Source organism: Bubalus kerabau, chromosome 7 (genome assembly GCF_029407905.1).
Source record: "Bubalus kerabau isolate K-KA32 ecotype Philippines breed swamp buffalo chromosome 7, PCC_UOA_SB_1v2, whole genome shotgun sequence".
NCBI classification, from domain to species: Eukaryota; Metazoa; Chordata; class Mammalia; order Artiodactyla; family Bovidae; genus Bubalus; species Bubalus kerabau.
The window spans coordinates 10,191,967-10,211,034 of NC_073630.1; the positions used below are offsets into that span (position 1 = coordinate 10,191,967).

Here is a 19,068-nt window from a genome sequence, read left to right on the forward strand (position 1 = left end):
CGGCTCATGTACCTTTTGTTCTCAGTGGGTAAATGCTGAATATATAGCCTGTCTTCAGTGGTGTACAGGCTTCCCTGATAGCTCAGTTGGTAAAGAATCTACCTGCAATGCAGGAGACCTCGTTCAGTTCCTGGGTCAGGAAGATCCCCTGGAGAAGGGATAGGCTACCAACTCCAGTATTCTTGGGCTTCCCTTGTGGTTCAGCTGGTAAAGAATCTACCTGCAATGTGGGAGACCTGGGTTCGATCCCTGAGTTGGGAAGATCCCCTGGAGAAGGGAAAGGCTACCCACTCCAGTATTCGGGCCTGGAGAATTCCATGGACTGTATAGTCATGTGGTGTATATAGTCAGTGGAGTATATAGAGCTCTTATCCTAAGTGTTTGTGACATGTGCTTATAAGAAACTGAGTTGGTTTATTCCACTTTGAAAATTTCTACTTAGAGTCAATGGTGAAATGAAATGAAACATTTTTATTTTCCCAGGAGAAGAAATTTCGAGCTTGTATGAGGTTGGCTGGCATTGTGGACCAAGAACAGTCTGCATTATCTTCACTGCCCACCTTTAATCTGATAGTCAGAAGGAGTCACTTGATTGAGGATGTTTTTAATCAGCTAAATCAATTTGAAAATGAAGATCTGAGGAGGGAGTTAATGGTAAAGTATAATTCTTACTTAATATTTTTGCTGCTGAGAGAAGGAAAACGTAAAAGAACGTAACAATGGGCCTTACAGAGAGGGAATTACATCCCTTTTACGCTGGAGTTGTCTGTATTGCGGGTCCCCTAATTTTCCTCAGTTACTTGTGAATTCCAGGGGAGAAGCTGCCATTGTTCTCTGGCTAAGGGGCTGCAGGGGAAATGGTTGTCCTCTCCAGTACTAGCCCTAAGATATTCAGTTCCCTTTTGAGGCCTGTCTAAGCCTGGCTGGTCATCACCTTTTAAAGGTTCCAGTGAGATGGGGTTGACACAGAGGAGAACTGAGACTTTGTTTCTGCTCTCCTTCAAGAACCCAGATTACTTTGTTGAAGAGAGAACAGTCTCTTCATTGATAGTTTTTTGAGGGTTTTAATTGTAGTTATCACCATGTCCTGAACATTTGTTAATGATCCTTGGTCTAGTTCCTGTGTAACTTGTCTTACTAATAGATACTTGACATAGAATAATAATCACTAGAAGATCTAATGAATGTTTTCCTTATGCCAGGAACTATTATAAAAGCTTTATACCTACTTGTGTAACCCTTTCAACTACACTGTGTAGAAGGTTTTTTCTTCCTGTTACAGATGGGAGAACTGAGGTACAAACTATTAGATAACTTATCCCAGAGTGAAACAACTGATAAGTATCAGAGCCAGGATTTGAGCCCAACCATCAGGTTATAGGGGCTTCCTTGGTGACTCAGACGGTAAAGAATCTGCCTGCAATGCAGGAGACCTGGGTTTGATCCCTGGGTCAGGAAGATCTCCTGGAGAAGGGAATGGCTACCCACTCCAGTATTCTTGCCTAGAGAATTCCATGGACAGAGGCTACAGTCCATGTGGTCTCAAAGAGTCAAACAAGACTAACACACAAACGCACATCAGGCTCTAGACTTTCCACTTAATCAAAAGAAGTAAAGATTTTCCTGATAATATTTATTAGAATGGTTTGATGGGAGATGTTAATTTACCGTTTGTCCTACTCAGATTAAAGAATGATTGACTTGACCAAAGCTCAAGATACTGTTTTAAAAGTGTGGAGTTTGCAATTAGAGCGGGCATTTCTAAATATTTTTGCACATAGATAATGTTTAAAAACCTGGTAAATTCATTATATGATTCTAACCTGTGTCATCCAGCCAGTCCCCTGAGTTATTTTAATTTTCATTCATCCATTTTTAAAATTTATGTAACAATTGATAAGTAGCTATTATTTTCCAGACTCTGTGAGGGATTTTACTTCTGTTATCCCATTTAACCTTTCTGATGATCTTGTGGGAAAATAGGCTTTGTGAGATTAAGGAGCTTGCTCATATAAAGGGGCAGGGTAAGAGAAAGAATAGAGGTGCCAGCATAGAGCTGCAGGAATCTTCAGTATTAAAGCAACATGAAAAAGAAGAGAGAAACAAAAACTTAAATAGTGCTTCATAAGAGAAAGCAAGGGGGAAAAAAGAGTGTGAAGAAAGAGGAGGTGGTTCAGAAGTGTAAAATGAGTTTGGTGAAATCAAGATGAGACAGAAGAAACTCAAGTCCTTAGAACTGGGAATTCATGGGTTCTTAGGCCTCTTGGAGAGAAGCACTTAAGTAGAGAAACATTTTTAGAAGTTGCTGTACATTAATCTCTGAATACTGGGTCTACAAATAATTATTAAATGAGATTTAATACATAGCAGTACAGAGCTCTGGAAGTGATGCATTATTTCCTCTGTATTTTTAGGTTTCATTTAGTGGAGAAATTGGATATAATTTTGGAGGAGTCAGGGCAGAGTTTTTCTACTGTCTCTTTCAAGAAATGACCCGGCCAGAATACGGAATGTTCACATATCCTGAAGAGGCTTCCTACATGTGGTTTCCTGTCAGGGTAAGTCCTCTTTTCTTGGTGTAGGTATTTCTTGAGAGAAAAGGTGTAGGGATATACCATAGAAAATTAGGTTGTCTAGGACTGTTTTATTTTAGGAGAAGAATTATTGCTATAATTTTGGAGATAAATTTTAATTCTAAAAGGTGATATTTTTTTCTTTAAACTGGGGTCCTCTTCCCCCAGATTCTCAACTCCACACAGGAGAACTCGAGCAATATATATTTTTGACCATTTATAGAATGTATAGGTAAAAATGAGCCCTTCCTTTCTTAGGCATTCATTCTTTGTTTTAGTTCTTTTTCTTCAATGAATTTAAAGACAAAGGCTATGAATATTGGAGTGGGTTGCCATCAGGGGATATTCCTGACCCAGGGATCCAACTCACGTCTCCCACATTGCAGGCAGACTCTTTACCATCTGAGCCACCAGGGAATCCCATTAGCACCTCTATGAGTAGGAAATGACAGCCCACTCCAATATTCTTGCCTTCCAAGGACAGAGGAGCTTGGCAGACTACAGTCCAGGGGTTTGCAAAGAGTCAGACACGACTGATTGACTGACTGAGCACACACACATGCAGTTAAGATCTGGGCTTCCTGGGTGGCTCAGTGGTAAAGAATCCACCTGCCAAGCAGAAGACTCAGGTTCAATCCCTGGGTTGGGAAGATCCCCTGAAGAAGGAAATGGCAAACCACTCCAATATTCTTGCCTAGGAAATCCCATGGACAGAAGAGCCTGGCAGGGATCAGATAAGAGTTGGACATAACTTTGAGATTAAATCACCACCACCACCACCACCAATTAAGATCCTACTACCTTAGCAAATTTGATGATTATAATGCAATATTGTTGCAGATACCTAGTGGCTCAGATGATAAAGAATCTGCCTGCAATGTGGGACACCCGAGTTCAATCCCTGGGTAGGGAAGATCCCCTGGAGAGGGAAATGGCAACCCACTCCAGTATTCTTGCCTGGGAAATCCCATGAACAGAGGAGCCTGGCGGGCTATACAGTCCATGGGGTCAAAAAGAATTGGACATGACTTAGTGATTAAACAGCACAGTATTGTTATCCATACTCACTATACTTTACATTTGACCTTTGGGATTTATTTGCTACTCCTTGCAGTTTCTTCCCTTAAACAACATCTCTCCTATCCCCTACCCCCATCCTGTTAAAGCTTTTAGTAACCAAAACTGTGGGAGAGATTTAAATTGACTTGGTGATTGAGTATAAAACCTAAATATTCTTATCTCAAGATTTTTGGTTTTAATTTGTGATTTGATTTTGATTTTAAAGGGGGAAAAAAGGTTCAATTAATGTAAATATTCCATTGTACTGGTAAAAATTTATAATACATTAAGTTTTTTTTTCTCCTTTCAGCCTAAATTTGAAAAGAAGAGTTATTTCTTCTTTGGGCTTCTATGTGGACTTTCTCTATTCAATTGTAATGTTGCCGACATCCCTTTTCCACTGGCTCTGTTTAAGAAACTTTTGGACCAAACGCCATCACTAGAAGACTTGAAAGAACTCAGTCCTGTTTTGGGAGAGTAAGTTAACATAGTTCTTTTTTCAGATATATTTATGTATCTTAAATATATTTATACTATAGTATGATTGGACTGCAAGGAGATCCAACCAGCCCATCCTAAAGGAGATCAGTCCTGGGTGTTCATTGGAAGGACTGATGTTGAAGCTGAAACTCCAATACTTTGGCCACCTGATGCGAAGAGCTGACTCATTTGAAAAGACCCTGGTGCTGGGAAAGATTGAGGGTGGGAGGAGAAGGGGACAAAAGAGGATGAGATGGTTGGATGGCATCACCAACTCAATGGACATGAGTTTGGGTAAACTCTGGGAGTTGGTGATGGACAGGGAGGTCTGGGGTGCTGCGGTTCATGGACTCTCAAAGAGTCAGACACAACTGAGCCACTGAACTGAACTGAACTGATGATTGCCATTGTAGAGATAATTAGCACCTCTATCTCATCTCATAATTATATTTAAATAAATATTTAAACATATACACATTTCAGTAGTATTTTTATGTTCAATAGTAGCATTCTGGGTACTTTAAACTGATTTTAACTTAGGCAAGAATTGTTAGGTAATAATTTAACTTTCTAAACAATTAAGAAAAGTTGAATTTTATATAGTTAGTCCTTGCTGTGCTGTGCTCAGATGCTCAGTTGCTCAGTCGTGTCCTACTCTTTGCAGCTCCATGACTGAAGTCTGCCAGGCTCCTCTGTCCATGGGTTTCTCCAGGCAAGAATACTGGAGTGAGGTGCCATTTTCTCCTCCAGGGGCTATTCTTGACCCAGGGATTGAACCCAAGTCTATTATGTCTCCTGCATTGGCAGGTGGATACTTTACCACTAGCGCTACTTGGGAAGTGCCCATAGTTAGCCCTTACTGTTTATATTAACCTTTAGACATTGTACAGAAACAGTCATGACAGAGCACAAGTACACCTTGGTGCACAACCTGCAAGTGATGTTTATTTTAATAGTTGTTACATGTCATTACCTTTAAAAGGAAAACATTTCTAAGTTAAAAGGTGAGCCACTACCTCACAAAACATATTGGTAACATATAATAGAAAGAGTTAATATCCCTGCTGTGTAGTGTTCCTGTATATCCATTAGAAAAGCTGATAGAGTATATAAGAAAGTAATCTACAAAGGAAGCAATAGAAATGGCTCATAAATTGAGATGATTGGTTTTAGACTTCACTGGTGGTGTAATGGTTAAGACTCCACGCTTCCAGTGCAGAGGGGTGCTGGCTTGATCCCTGGTCCAGGAACTAAGATCCCATGTGCTGTGTGGCACGTCCAAAAAATTGTTTTAAAAAGATGATCAGTCTCCCTAGTGACCATAGAATACATATTAAAATGAGAGGCTAATGTGATTTCACATTGGCAGAGTTTGGAAATACTGGTGCTATATAGTATCAGCAAGGATTTGGGAAAAGGTTCACTCTGGAAATTGTTAGTGGAAGTGTAAAGTGGTACCTCCTTTTCAGAGAATACTGTGGCAATACAGTAGTCCCCCCTTTGTTTGCAGGAGATGCATTCCAGGCTCCCAAATGGATGCTTGCAACCATGGATAGTGTACACACATATACATGTAGGTACACACACACACACACACACACACCATGTTTTTTCCTCTACATACGTGTTTTTTCATATACATACCTTTTACTTATGATAAAAAATTTGTAAATTTGGCACACTATGATAGTGGCAATAACAAATAATAAAATAGGACAACTGTAACAATATCCCTTCATGGATCACAGCCTTGTGGCAAAGAGGCTTGTATAACTCAGTGAAGCTATGAGCCATGCCATGCAGGGCCACCCAAGATGGATGGGTCATAGTGGAGAGTTCTGACAAAATGTGGTCCACTGGAGGAGGGAATGGCAAATCACTCCAGTATTCTTGCTGTGAGAACCCCATGAACAGTATTAAAAGGCAAAGATATGACACTGGAATATGAGCCCCCCAGAATGGAAGGTGTCCAGTATGCTACTGGAGAAGAATAGAGGGCAGTTACTAATAGCTGCAGAAAGAATGAAGAGGCTGGCTGAGCCAAAGCGGAAACAGCTCTCAGTTGTGGATGTGTCTGGCTGTGAAATTAAAGTCTAATGCTGTAAGGAACAGTATTGCACAGGAACCTGGAATGTTAGGTCCATGAGTCAACGTAAATGGGATGGGGTCAAGCAGGTGATGGCAAGAGTGAACATCAGCATCTTAGGAATCAGTGAACTAAATGGATGGGAATGGGTGAGTTTATTTTAGATGACCATTGTATCTGCTACTGTAGGGGAGAATCTCTTAGAAGAAATGAAGTGGCCCTCATAGTCAACAAGAGTCTGAAATGCGTTACTTGGGTGCAGTCTCAAAAATGACAGAATGATCTCGATTCTTTTCCAAAGCAAACCATTCAATATCACAGTATTCCAAGTCTATGCCCTAACTGCTTATGCCGAGAAAGTTAAAGTTGACCAGTTCTATGAAGACCTGCAAGACCTTCTAGAACTAACACCAAAAAAAAGATGTCCTTTTCATCATAGAGGATTAGAATGCAGAGATAGGAAGTCAAGAGAGACCTGGAATAACAGGCAAGTTTGACCTTGGAGTACAAAATGATGCAGGGCAAAGACTTAATAGAGTCTTGTTAGAACACCTTGGTCATAGCAAACACTCTTTTCCAATAGCATAAGAGATGACTTTACACATTGATATCACCAGATAGTAAATACTAAAATCAGATTGATTATATTCTTTGCAGCTGAAGATTGAGAAGCTCTTATATACAGTGAGCAAAAATAAGACCTAGAGCTGACTGTAGCTCAGATCATCAGCTCATGATTACAAAAAATTCAGGCTTAAATTGAAGAAAGTACGGAAAATGACTAGGCCATTCAGGTATGACCTAAATCAAATCCCTTAAGATTATACAGTGGAGGTGATGAATAGATTGAAGGGATTAGATCTGGTAGACAGAGTACCTGAAGAACCATGGAAAGAGGTTTGTAACATTGTATAAGAGACAGTGACCAAAACCATTCCAAAGAAATAGAATTGCAAAAAGGCAGAATGGTTGTCTGAGGAAGATTTAGAAATAGCTGAGAAAAGAAGAGAAATGAAAAGCAAGGGAGAAAGGGAAAATATACTCAACTGAATGCAGAGTTCCAGAGAATAGTAAGGAGAGATAAGAAGACCTTTTTTTAAAAAAAAAAAAAGTAGAGGAAAACAATAGAATCGGAAAGACTAGAGATCTCGTCAAGAAAATTGGAGATACCAAGGAATATTTCAAGCAAGGATGGGCCCAATAAAGGACAGAAATGGTAAGGAGCTCACAGAAACAGAAGATATTAAGAAGAGGTGACAAGAATACACAGAAGAACTGTACAAAATAGGTCTTAACGACCTGGATAACAATGATGGTGTGGTCACTTACCTAGAGCCAGACGTTCTGGAGTGTGAGGTCAAATGGTTCTTAGGAAGCATTACTATGAGCAAAGCTAGAGGAGGTGATAGAATCCCAGCTGAGCTATTTCACATCCTAAAAGATGATGCTGTTATAGTGCTACACTCAATATGTCAGTAAATTTTGTACTCAGCAGTGGCCACAGGACTGGAAAAGATCAGTTTTAATTCCAATCCCAAAGAAGGGCAATACCAAAGAATGTTCAAACTACTGTACAGTTTTACATTTCAGATGCTAGTAAAGTTATGCTCAAAAATTTTCAAGCTAGGCTTTAGCACTCTTTGAATTGAGAACTTTCAGATGTACACGCTGGGTTTAGAAAAAGCAGAGGAACCAGAGATCAGATTGCTAACATTCATTGGATCATAGAGAAAGCAAGGGAATTCCAGAGAAATGTCTATTTCCATTTCATTGACTATGCTAAAGCCTTCGACTTTGTGGATCATAGCCAACTGGGAAACCCTTAAAGAGATGGGAATACCAGACCACCTTACCTGTCTCCTGAGAAATCTGTATTCAGGCTAAGAAGCAACAGTTAGAATCAGACATAGAACAACTAACTGGTTCATAATTAGGAAAGGAATATGACAAGGCTGTATATTGTCAACCTGTTTATTTCACTTATATGCAGAGTACATCATGTGAAATGCCAAGCTGGATGAATTACAGGCTGGAGCCAAAGATTGTTGGGACAAATATCAAAAACCTCAGATATACATATGATACCACTTTAATAGCAGAAAGTGAAAAGGAACTAAAGAACCTCTTGATGGGGTGAAAAAGCTGACTTAAAACTCAGCATTCAAAAATGAAAATCATGGTATCTGGTCCCATCACTTCATGGCAAATAAAAGGAGGAAAAGTGGAAGCAGTGACAGATTTCATTTTCTTGGGCTCCAAAATCACCGTAGATGGTGACTGCAGCCATGAAATTAAAAGACACTTGCTCCTTGGAAGAAAAGCTATGACATACTTTGACAGCGTATTAAAAAGCAGAGACATCACTTTGCTGACAAAGGTCTGTATAGTCAAAGCTATGTTTTTTTCAGTAGTCATGTATGAATATGAGAGTTGGATCATAAAGAAGGCTAAGCACCAAAGAACTGATGCTATTGAATTGTGGTGCTAGAGGAGACTCTTGAATGTCCCTTGGACTGCAAGGACCTCAAACCAGTCAGTCTTAAAGGAAATCAACCCTGTATATTCATTGGAAGGACTGATGCTGAAGCTGAAACTCCAATACTTTGGCCACCTGATGTGAAGAACTGACTCATTGGAAAAGACCCTGATGCTGGGAAAGATTGAAGGCGGGAGGAGAAGGGGACGACAGAGGATGAGATGGTTAGATGGCATCATGAACTCAATGGACATGAATTTGAGCAAACTCTGGGAGATAGTAAAGGACAAGGAAGCCTGGTGTGCTGCAGTCCATAGGGTCGCAGAGTCACACATGACTTTGCAAGTGAACAACAACAACTGTAATAAAAGTTACCTGAATGTGGAATGCAGTCTTCCTATCTTTCAAAATATCTTATGTACAAATCTAATGCCTTTCCATCCTAACTAGCTTTATCATGCACTGTGGCCAGAACGCTGCAGTTTGAGGGGCAACAGCAAAACCAGTATGTTCCTTTGTCCTTCTTCACAATTTCCCAGATAGAAGATTCTTCTTACCATGGATTATAGCAACCTCAGGATACGATTTTTTTCTCTCCTCATTAAATTGAGAACTTTCAACTTTTCACTTAAAAGATATACTTTACAGCTTTTCTTTGGCACATCCCAATTGCCAGCATCACTACTCTTGCTCTTTGAGGCCATTATTAAGTTAAATAAGAGTTCCATGGATGCAGGGCTATGATACCACAGTGGTCACGAGGCAGCTACTAAATGACTAACAGGTGGGATATGCTGGACAAAGGTATGATTCATATATCCTGGGACAGCGTGAGATTGCGTTATGCTACTCAGAACGTCCTACAATTTCTGATGAATTGTTTAATTCTGGAATTTCTCATTTAACATTTTCCAATTGCAGTAGACCACAGATAACTGAAACTGTAAAAAGCAAAACCAGGGGTAAGGTGAGACAACTTTGACCCAGCAATTGTACCTTTAGACATTTCACATTCAGAAATACACAATCACGCAAGGACGTATGCCGGCTAGTGCACATTGTATTAGTCTGTAATACGTAGACTGCCTAAATGTTCTTTAGTAAAGTGAAAGTGTTTGTTGCTCAGTCGTGTCCAACTCTGTGACCCCATGGACTGTAGCCCACAGCTTCCACTGTCCATGGGATTCTCCAGGCAAGAACACTGGAGTGGGTTGCCATTCCCTTCTGAGAATTAATATTTTTCGTATATTTATGCAGTGGAATACTATGGAGATTTTTTAAAGAATGAGAACAGTAGTATGATTCTGTTATTATCCTTATTTTACAGATGAGGAAACTGAAACAGAGAAAAGTTAGGTAATTTGCCTCAGACCCCGTAGTGACAGAACCATGAGTGGAACACAATCTAGCTCGAGAATCCCAACTATTAATCATTATATTTATATACTAATAAGGAAAAAAATACTGAAAGCCCCCGATTTGGTAAAGAGGTAAATTTGTCATTATTTTTTACTGAAAACATTGACAATGACTTAATCCAGCTTATGTCTAAAAAGAGTTATTAAACTGAATAACTTCATATGCTGCTGCTTATAAGTCGCTTCAGTCGTGTCCGACTCTGTGCGACCCCATAGACGGCAGCCCAACAGGCTCCTCTGACCCTGGGATTCTCCAGGCAAGAATACTGGAGTGGGTTGCCATTTCCTTCTCCAGTGCATGATAGTGAAAAGTGCAAGTGAAGTCGCTCAGTCGTGTCTGACTCTTAGCGAGCCCACGGACTGCAGCCCACAAGGCTCCTCTATCCATAGGATTCTCCAGGCAAGAGTACTGGAGTGGGGTGCCATCGCCTTCTCCGAACTTCATATAGATGAACTAAGTAAAGACCATTAAATCCATATTAGCATTTCTCAAACTTTTAGGTCTTAAGATTCTCAAAAATTAATAGAGGACCTTGAAGAGCTTTTGCTCATATTAAGTAAACTTGTCAGTATTTATGATATTAAAAATTAAAAGTAAAGAGTTTTAAATATAGGAATACGTACTTATTAGCTATCATTATTACCTCTGGAAAACTGTTCTGTGCTCATGACAGAATGTGAGGAGGCAAGTAACATCTGAGTATTATTATAATATTTGTTTTGACCTTGCAGACCCTACCCCACCCACCCAGTAAAGGCCTCAGGGATTCCCAGAAGTTGTAGTTACACTTTGAGAATCCTTGATCTCTGAACTGCTATTTTAATCCTAGAAGGCTTAAAAAAAAAAAAAAGAAAACCCAGCTGATTTAAAGTTTATATGGATGAGCAAGGGGCCAAGAATAGCCAGAGATCATTTGAAAGGTGAATAAGGATGGGGAACTTGGCCTACCAGATATCAAGAATCATTAGAAAGCTGTATTAATTAGGGCAGTATGATTTTGGTGCTGGCTTTCCAATGGGACAGGAGAGTATGGAACCTGACCCATATACACATGGCACTTTGTTAGAGGTAGTTTATTAGATCAGTGGGAATAGAAGTACTCTTCAAGTAATGCATCTGGGGAAAAAAACGAGAGCAGATACCTTAGGCCATGGACCGAAACCAACTCTGTGGATTAAGGACTTAAATATTGAATGTAAAAATGAAGGAAATATGGACAGTTATTTCACACTATTGCAATTTCTCAAGCAAGACATAAAAACACCAACATTATAGGAAAGATTGATACATTTAACTGCAATAAGATGAAAGAAATTCTTTGTTCATCAAGAGATACCTTGCTGCTGCTGCTACTAAGTCGCTTCAGTCGTGTCCGACCCTGTGCGACCCCATAGATGGCAGCCCACCAGGCTCCCCCGTCCCTGGGATTCTCCAGGCAAGAACACTGGAGTGGGTTGCCATTTCCTTCTCCAATGCATGAAAGTGAAAAGTGAAAGTGAAGTCGCTCAGTCTTGTCCAACTCTTAGCGACCTCATGGACTGCAGCCCACCAGGTTCCTCTGTCCATGGGATTTTCCAGGCAAGAGTACTGGCATGGGGTGCCATTGCCTTCTCCCAGAGATACCTTAGCAAAGAGAAAAGGTATTCTTCAAACTGTAGATATGTGTATAACACGTTGAGGGTGGTAGAAAGTGAGATAAGAAACATACCCTTTATACGTAGATATAAGATACTGGCCGTGTTTTAGTTCTTGTTTGGGGAAGTGTTCTTCATAAACACACCCATAAATAAGCAAATAAGCCAACCATGGACATACAGTGACAAAGCATCATGAACCAAATCTATGATGAATCCAGTTTTGTCAGCTGAGTTCCCATTAGTCTCTCTCAGCGCCCCCAAAACACAATAAAACATGGTCTGTTTTTATCATGATACTGTTTAAAAGATCCAACATTTTAGAGAATTCTTTGGTGGTCCAATAGTTAGGACTTGGTGCTTTTACCACCATGGCCTGTGTTCAATCCCTGGTCAGGGAACTGAAATCCGACAAGCTGCATGGTGTGGCCAAAAAGAAAAGATCCAGATTTTGGCAAAATTAAGTAATAAAAAATTCAGCAGGGGAAAAATCAACTGATTGCACCTTCTCCCAGAGGCCTTACCCAATGACAAGCATCCCTTTAGAGTTAACGAAGCTCTCCCATGTTGTACCTGTACCAGTTATGCTGTTTCTAGTGGTACTTATCCGACACCACTGTAGCTAGGGTGGAGGGAAGAGAGCTGGGAATTGGGTGGGGAGCCTGCAGAATTACAAATAAACCTCCAAACCTCACACTTTTGGCTGCAGTCTGGCCCTCGTTAGACTATCAATATACAGAAACAAGTGACATGAACTAAACCTGACCTCCCACCTTGAGAACAGGCATGCCCTTGACATTTTTAGATGATGTATCTAGCCATCATGATTACTGACAATAAGACTGTTCTTTAGGAGTTTGCAGACACTTCTGGATGATGATGGCGATGACTTAGAAGAAGTATTTCACATCCATTTTAATGTAAGTAACAGTAAAAATAAAATGACAGCTCATATTTAATCTTTTACTACTTATATACCTTATAAATGTATATGCTTTATAAATTTGTATACTCTATTAAGTTATAGACTTTATAATTGGGTTAACTATTTATATACTTTTAATAAAAAACCAAACTATAAATTAAGGTAGTACAAAAGGTATTTTTTCCTCATTTTTCATGAGCTGGGTGTATTATCAGTTAGATTTTACTGAGTAACAGATAACACCTAAACTTAGTGGTGTAAAATAGCAAACACGATTCTGGGGCTTTCTGGACTGGCCTGACTTGACTGTTCTGGGTGGATCACAGTGGCCTTGCTCCCACACCTGTTCGTTAGCAGGCTGGTTGGTTGAGGGGGTGCAGCTGGAACAGCTGTGTCTGTCCTCGTTGACTAGCTGAGGCTTCTTCACAGAGTGAAGAGTTACAGAAACTAGGAGGAGATGGCAAGCCCCAACACGCAGCTTCCTTTCAAGCGTTTACTCCTGTCAGGTCCCACTGGTCAAAATCTTCACACTTCTGCACTCAGATTCACCAGCTGAAGAAATAGACCCCCCTCTTGATGAGAGCTGTTGCAAAGTTACATGGTGTAAATACCAGGATGGGAAGAATTTTTGACCAGTTTTGCAAATCTACTGCACTGGGTCTGTACTGTGTGAAGTAAATACTGAGATGTGGCAATTTTCCCAGTAGTTCATTCAGTATGATCAGTTAAAATAGATAATTCAGGTTTTTTAAAGTTTATTTTTTTCATTCTCTGTGATAAATGTGGTAAATTTCTTTTACCACCTTGCTGGTTTTTATAGCACAAATATGTATTTTCACAAATTCTTGAGGAAAAGAGGTATGCTCAAAAGTATTTTTGTTGACAGTAGATTGTTGGGGATTCTCTTGGAGATTACTGAGTTCATTTGTGGGTTACAGGTGCATTGGGACAAAAATGATGTAGACTTAATTCCTGATGGAAGTCACGTAATTGTTGACCAGACTAACAAGTAAGTATAAAGAAATAATTGTTTCATCTGAAAAGAGAAAGTGTTACTCGTTTAATCGTGTCCGGTTTTTTGCACAGTGTGTATTTCACTGGGCTCTTAAAATTCCTTGTCATTATAATTTTCCTTTCTTAACCATTTTCCAGTAAGGCGAGGATCAGTGCATGTTGTGTGCATGTGTGTGTCTCCAAGTTTGCTGCCGGCAGGGATGGAAATGGCTATCTTGCAGAGGCCTTCTCTTATCTTCCTGTCTAGGGGATAAAGACCTCTCTTTATCCCCTTACCCGGCTTTACTTTTTCTTTCCATGTCATACATTATCTGCCTTTATTTTTACTTGAGTGTTTCCCCCAGCTCTTAGGAGCTGTGTGATGCCAAGAGCATGGTCTCTTTTGCTCACTGTTGTTTGTCCAGTACCTAGTTCACAGTGGTGCCCAGTCCATAGCAGGCACTTAGTTTTGTTAATATTATTAGATCTTACTGTGGTATCTTGACCTCCCATTACCTTATGGGATGCCATTTAAAGCCGTAGAGTTTGGGATCATAGAATATTCCCCTGATGGTTGGTCAGAGTGGCAAAGAAATATCTAGTGAGCATTCTGGCCTAAAGCCCAATGTTTTTCTTAAAATGTTTATTTAAAAAAATTTTGAATTATAACATATAGAAAAGTTCAAAGTTATAAGTATGCAGATCAAGAAATGGAACATTTCTAGCTCTGTGGTATATTTAATCAGTATACCTCAATTTTGTCCATAGAATTATTGATTGCCTGGCCCCTTCCCCTGAAAGAATTGGCAGGTGTGCCCAGAGGCAGCAACTTCAAGTGAAGTGCTGGGCTCACCCCAGGGAGCCTCCATGCTCTCTTGGTCCGGAAGCCTGTTTGAATATTGGCTTTGATTTGAAAGTCTGGAGCTTTTGTATTTGTTACCTGGCTTTTTCTAGTTTATCCCTGGGAACCTTTGCTACAAGCTGCTTCAGCTAGACATACAAATGTCCTTTTTGTATTTAACCACAAATACTCACTCTGACCAGTTCAGACAATACAAGAGTATAAAATAGGAAGTTTCTCCTCTCCCAAGCCCATTCCCCAGAGACAGCAGGAACAAATTTTTTTCTCTTCTGGTCTGTCAGTTCTCTGAGCCATGTGACTGTGAGCAATCTCATACTTGCACTGTGTCTCAGTTTCCTTTTTACCAAAATGCATAAGAACCTGCCTCATGGTTTTATGAAGATTAAATTAGATAATCTATATAAAAAAAAGCCACAACTCTAACAGTTGATTGTACATGGTAAGCACCCAATTTTAGGTATTCTAGCTCTCTTGATGCTGGGGAAGATTGGAGGCAAAAGGAGAAAGGGGTTGGGGGCCACAGAGGATGAGATGGTTATATAGCATCACCAAATCAGTGGACATGAATTTGAGCAAACTCTGGGAGATATTGAAGGACAGGGAGGCCTGGCATGCTACAGTCCATAAGGTCACAAAGAAACGCGATTTAGTGACTAAACAGTGACCAAAAACTAGCTCTTTATTAGTAGTATTATTTTGCTTTAAAATATTTTATTAGAATCCTTTTAGTAAGACCAAATGAAGGCCATCTAATTAATTTTGGCCTCAAATTTCTAGACAGTCCCCTCCCTCCCACTCCTGGAGGTTGACAGCCGCTCACAAGGGTTAATGCAGGAAAGAAGTAAAGTTCCTAGGGTCTATTCAACACCAGATAGAGGACTTCGTTTGTGTCAGCAAAATTCACAGTACCCAGGTAGAAGGCATCATGCTCTCTGCTTCTTATCGCAGCCTTTGAGGTGACAGGAACTATTATCTGGGCGCCCCAACCATCACAGCAGCGCTTCTCCAAGAGGAAAGTTCCAAACCAGGCCAGCCTGGAGTCTCTCTGAAGGGGCACTGCCCTGCCGGGCTTCCAAAGCTCTTGTGCTTTATCCAATAATAGTACACTAGAGAGTGAAGAGAGTGAAGTCGCTCAGTCGTGTCTGACTCTTTGTGACCCCATGGACTGTAGCCTACCAGGCTCCTCTCTACATGGGATTTTCCAGGCAATAGTCCTGGAGTGGATTGCCATTTCCTTCTCCAGGGGATCTTCCCAACCCAGGGATCAAACCCAGGTCTCCTGCATTGTAGACAGACGCTTTACCGTCTGAGCCACCAGGGAAGTCTGAATAATAGTACACTGTGGATCTTAAACCCCTTGTGGCACTGTGGATCCTTCTTTGAGAATAAGGGCCCTGCACACCAGCAGTTGTGTGGAGATGGTGCCCGCGACCGTCTTCCCCTTATTTGGAGAAGGTGCTGCCGCAGTCACCAGGCAGATCCCAAGGTCACCATCTCTTCCTCTATTTATATCATTCTTTTCACTCCTCCCTCGGTTTTGTTTGGAGTATTGCTGTAATCTGAAATCATTCTTTGTTTCATTAAAGGAGAGACTATGTTTCTAAGTATGTCAATTACATCTTCAACATCTCTGTAAAGGCAGTTTATGAGGAGTTTCAAAGAGGATTTTACAAAGTGTGTGACAAGGAGATTATTGAATTTTTCCATCCTGAACAACTCAAGGATGTGATTATCGGAAATACAGATTACGACTGGGAAACATTTGAAAAGGTACATCATAAAGGCCGAGTGGTTTAAATTAAAATTGTATTTGTTTCTTGAATATTTTTTTTTTTGCATTTTTCTATAGAATGCACATTATGAACATGGATACGACAGTTCACATCCCACCATAGTGATGTTTTGGAAAGCTTTACACAAATTGACTTTGGAGGAAAAGAAAAAATTCCTTGGTGAGTGTTACATCAGGAGGAAGTCTATACTCTTGTGTCCTTTTTGTGGGATAAGGAAATCTTGTTCTTCACAGGCATCACTTGCCTGTGAAGTCAGAGTCACTCATAGTCCAGTGGAATGTTCTTTATTCCAGGTTGTCCCAATATAAAAAAAAAAAATGGTAATATGTATTTTTTTCCAGTCATTTTCAATTCTGCCTGTTGTAAATTTGGCTTCTTTGAGCTAAATATTGAGACTCCTGTAGTTGTATCATCATTCAGTTACCCAGGCCCCATGGGATGAGCCAAGCTGTACACTATCACTTGTCTCCATGGTTTTAACTCAACCTTCAGACTTCGATCTGTTTTATGCCTACGCACTGCTTTTCAGATCATGAACTCCTTATTGGCAAATTCAGACTTAAATTGAAGAAGGTAGGGAAAACCACTAGACCATTTAGGTATGACCTAAATCAAATCCGTTATGATTATATAATGGAAGTGACCAAATAGATTCAAGGGATTAGATCTGATAGAGGGCCTGAAGAACTATGGACGGAGGTTCATGACATTGTATAGGAGGCAGTGATCAAGACCATCCCCAAGAAACAGAAATGCAAAAAGGCAGAACGGTTGTCTGAGGAGGCCTTGCAAATAGCTGTGAAGAGACGTGAATGGCAAAGGATAAAAGGAAAGATATACCCATTTGAATGCAGAGTTCCAAAGAATACAAGGAAAGATAAAAAGCCTTCCTAAGTGATCAATGCACAGAAATAGAGGAAAACAATAGAATGGGAAAGACTAGAGATCACTTCAAGAAAATTAAAGATACCAAGGGAACATTTCATGCAAAGACGGGCTCAATAAAGGACAGAAATGGTATGGACCTAACAGAAGCAGAAGACATTAAGAAGTGGTGGGAAGAATACACAGAAGAACTGTACAGAAAAGATCTTCACAACCCAGATAATCACGATGGTGTGATCACTCACCTGGAGTCAGACAACCTGGAATGTGAAGTCAAGTGGGCCTTAGGAAGCGTCACTACGAATAAAGCTAGTGGAGGTGATAGAATTCCAGTTGAGCTGTTTCAAATCCTGGAAGATGATGCTGTGAAAGTGCTGCACTCAGTATGCCAGCAAATCTGGAAAACTCAGCAGTGGCCACAGGACTAGAAAAGGACTATTTTCATTCTAATCCCAAAGAAAGGCATGCCAAAGAATGCTCAAACTACCGCACAATTGCACTCATCTCACATGCTAGTAATGCTCAAAATTCTCCAAGCCAGGCTTCAGCAAAATGTGAACCATGAACTTACAGATGTTCAATCTGGTTTTAGAAAAGGCAGAGGAACCAGAGATCAAATTGCCAACATCCGCTGGATCATGGCAAAAGCAAGAGAGTTCCAGAAAAACATCTATTTCTGCTTTATTGACTATGCCAAAGTCAATAGCATAGTCATTTGCCATTTAATTACTATGTGGATCACAATAAACTCTGGAAAATTCTGAAAGAGATGGGAATAACAGACCACCTGACCTGCCTCTTGAGAAAGCTGTATGCAGGTCAGGAAGCAACTCTTAGAACTGGACATGGCAACAGACTGGTTCCACATAGGAAAAGGAGTACATCAAGGCTGTATCTTGTCACCCTGCTTATTTAACTTATATGCGGAGTACATCATGAGAAAAGGTGGGCTGGAAGAAGCACAAGCTGGAATCAAGATTGCTGGGAGAAATATCAATACTCTCAGATATGCAGATGACACCACCCTTATGGCAGAAATTGAAGAACTAAAGAGCCTCTTGGTCAAAGTGAAAGAGAGTGAAAAAGTTGGCTTAAAACTCAACATTCAGAAAATGAAGATCATGGCATCCGGTCCCATCACTTCATGGGAAATAGATGGGGAAACAGTGGAAACAGTGTCAGACTTTATTTTTCTGGGTTCCAAAATCACTGTAGATGGTGATTGCAGCCATGAAATTAAAAGACGCTTACTCCTTGGAAGGAGAGTTACGACCAACCTAGACAGCGTATTAAAAAGCAGAGACATTACTTTGCCAACAAAGGTCCATCTAGTCAAGGCTATGGTTTTTCCAGTAGTCATGTATGGATATGAGAGTTAGACTATAAAGAGAGCTGAGCGCCAAAGAATTGATGCTTTTGAACTGGGGTGTTCGAGAAGATTTTTGAGAGTCCCTTGGACTGCAAGGAGATCCAACCAGCCCATCCTAAAGGAAATCAGTGTTGAATATTCATTGGAAGGACTAATACTGCAGCTGAACCTCCAATACATTGGCCACCTGATGGGAAAAACTAATTGATTTGAAAAGACCCTGATGCTGGGAAAGACTGAAGACTGGAGAAGGGGACGACAGAAGATGAGATGGTTGGATGGCATCACTGACTCTATGGACATGAGTTTGAGTAAGCTCTGGGAGTTGGTGATGGACAGGGAAGCCTGGTGTACTGCAGTCTATGGGGTCACAACGAGTCGGACATGACTGAACGACTGAACTGAACTGAGTGCTTTTCCTGAGACTTAATGATTGCCTCTCTCATTTCCTTACTCAATTTACTTACTTTTTTTTAAATTTTATTTTTAAACTTTACAGAATTGTATTAGTGTT

At 40.3% G+C, this 19,068-nt stretch overlaps 1 protein-coding gene across 6 annotated transcripts in view; it reads left to right on the forward strand.

Moving 5' to 3' along the window:
- The window catches only part of HERC5 (HECT and RLD domain containing E3 ubiquitin protein ligase 5), a 46,548-nt gene that overhangs the window by 26,736 nt on the left and 744 nt on the right, over positions 1-19,068 (forward strand). For 5 of the 6 annotated variants that reach the window (XM_055587598.1, XM_055587601.1, XM_055587600.1 and 2 more), the window contains 7 exons: positions 484-654; positions 2,415-2,558; positions 3,943-4,109; positions 12,581-12,647; positions 13,591-13,661; positions 16,094-16,277; positions 16,357-16,459. In XM_055587598.1, coding sequence (XP_055443573.1) covers positions 484-654; positions 2,415-2,558; positions 3,943-4,109; positions 12,581-12,647; positions 13,591-13,661; positions 16,094-16,277; positions 16,357-16,459 — 907 coding nt within the window. The remainder of the gene's footprint in view (positions 1-483; positions 655-2,414; positions 2,559-3,942; positions 4,110-12,580; positions 12,648-13,590; positions 13,662-16,093; positions 16,278-16,356; positions 16,460-19,068) is intronic. The other variant, XR_008716722.1, reaches the window with a different exon arrangement.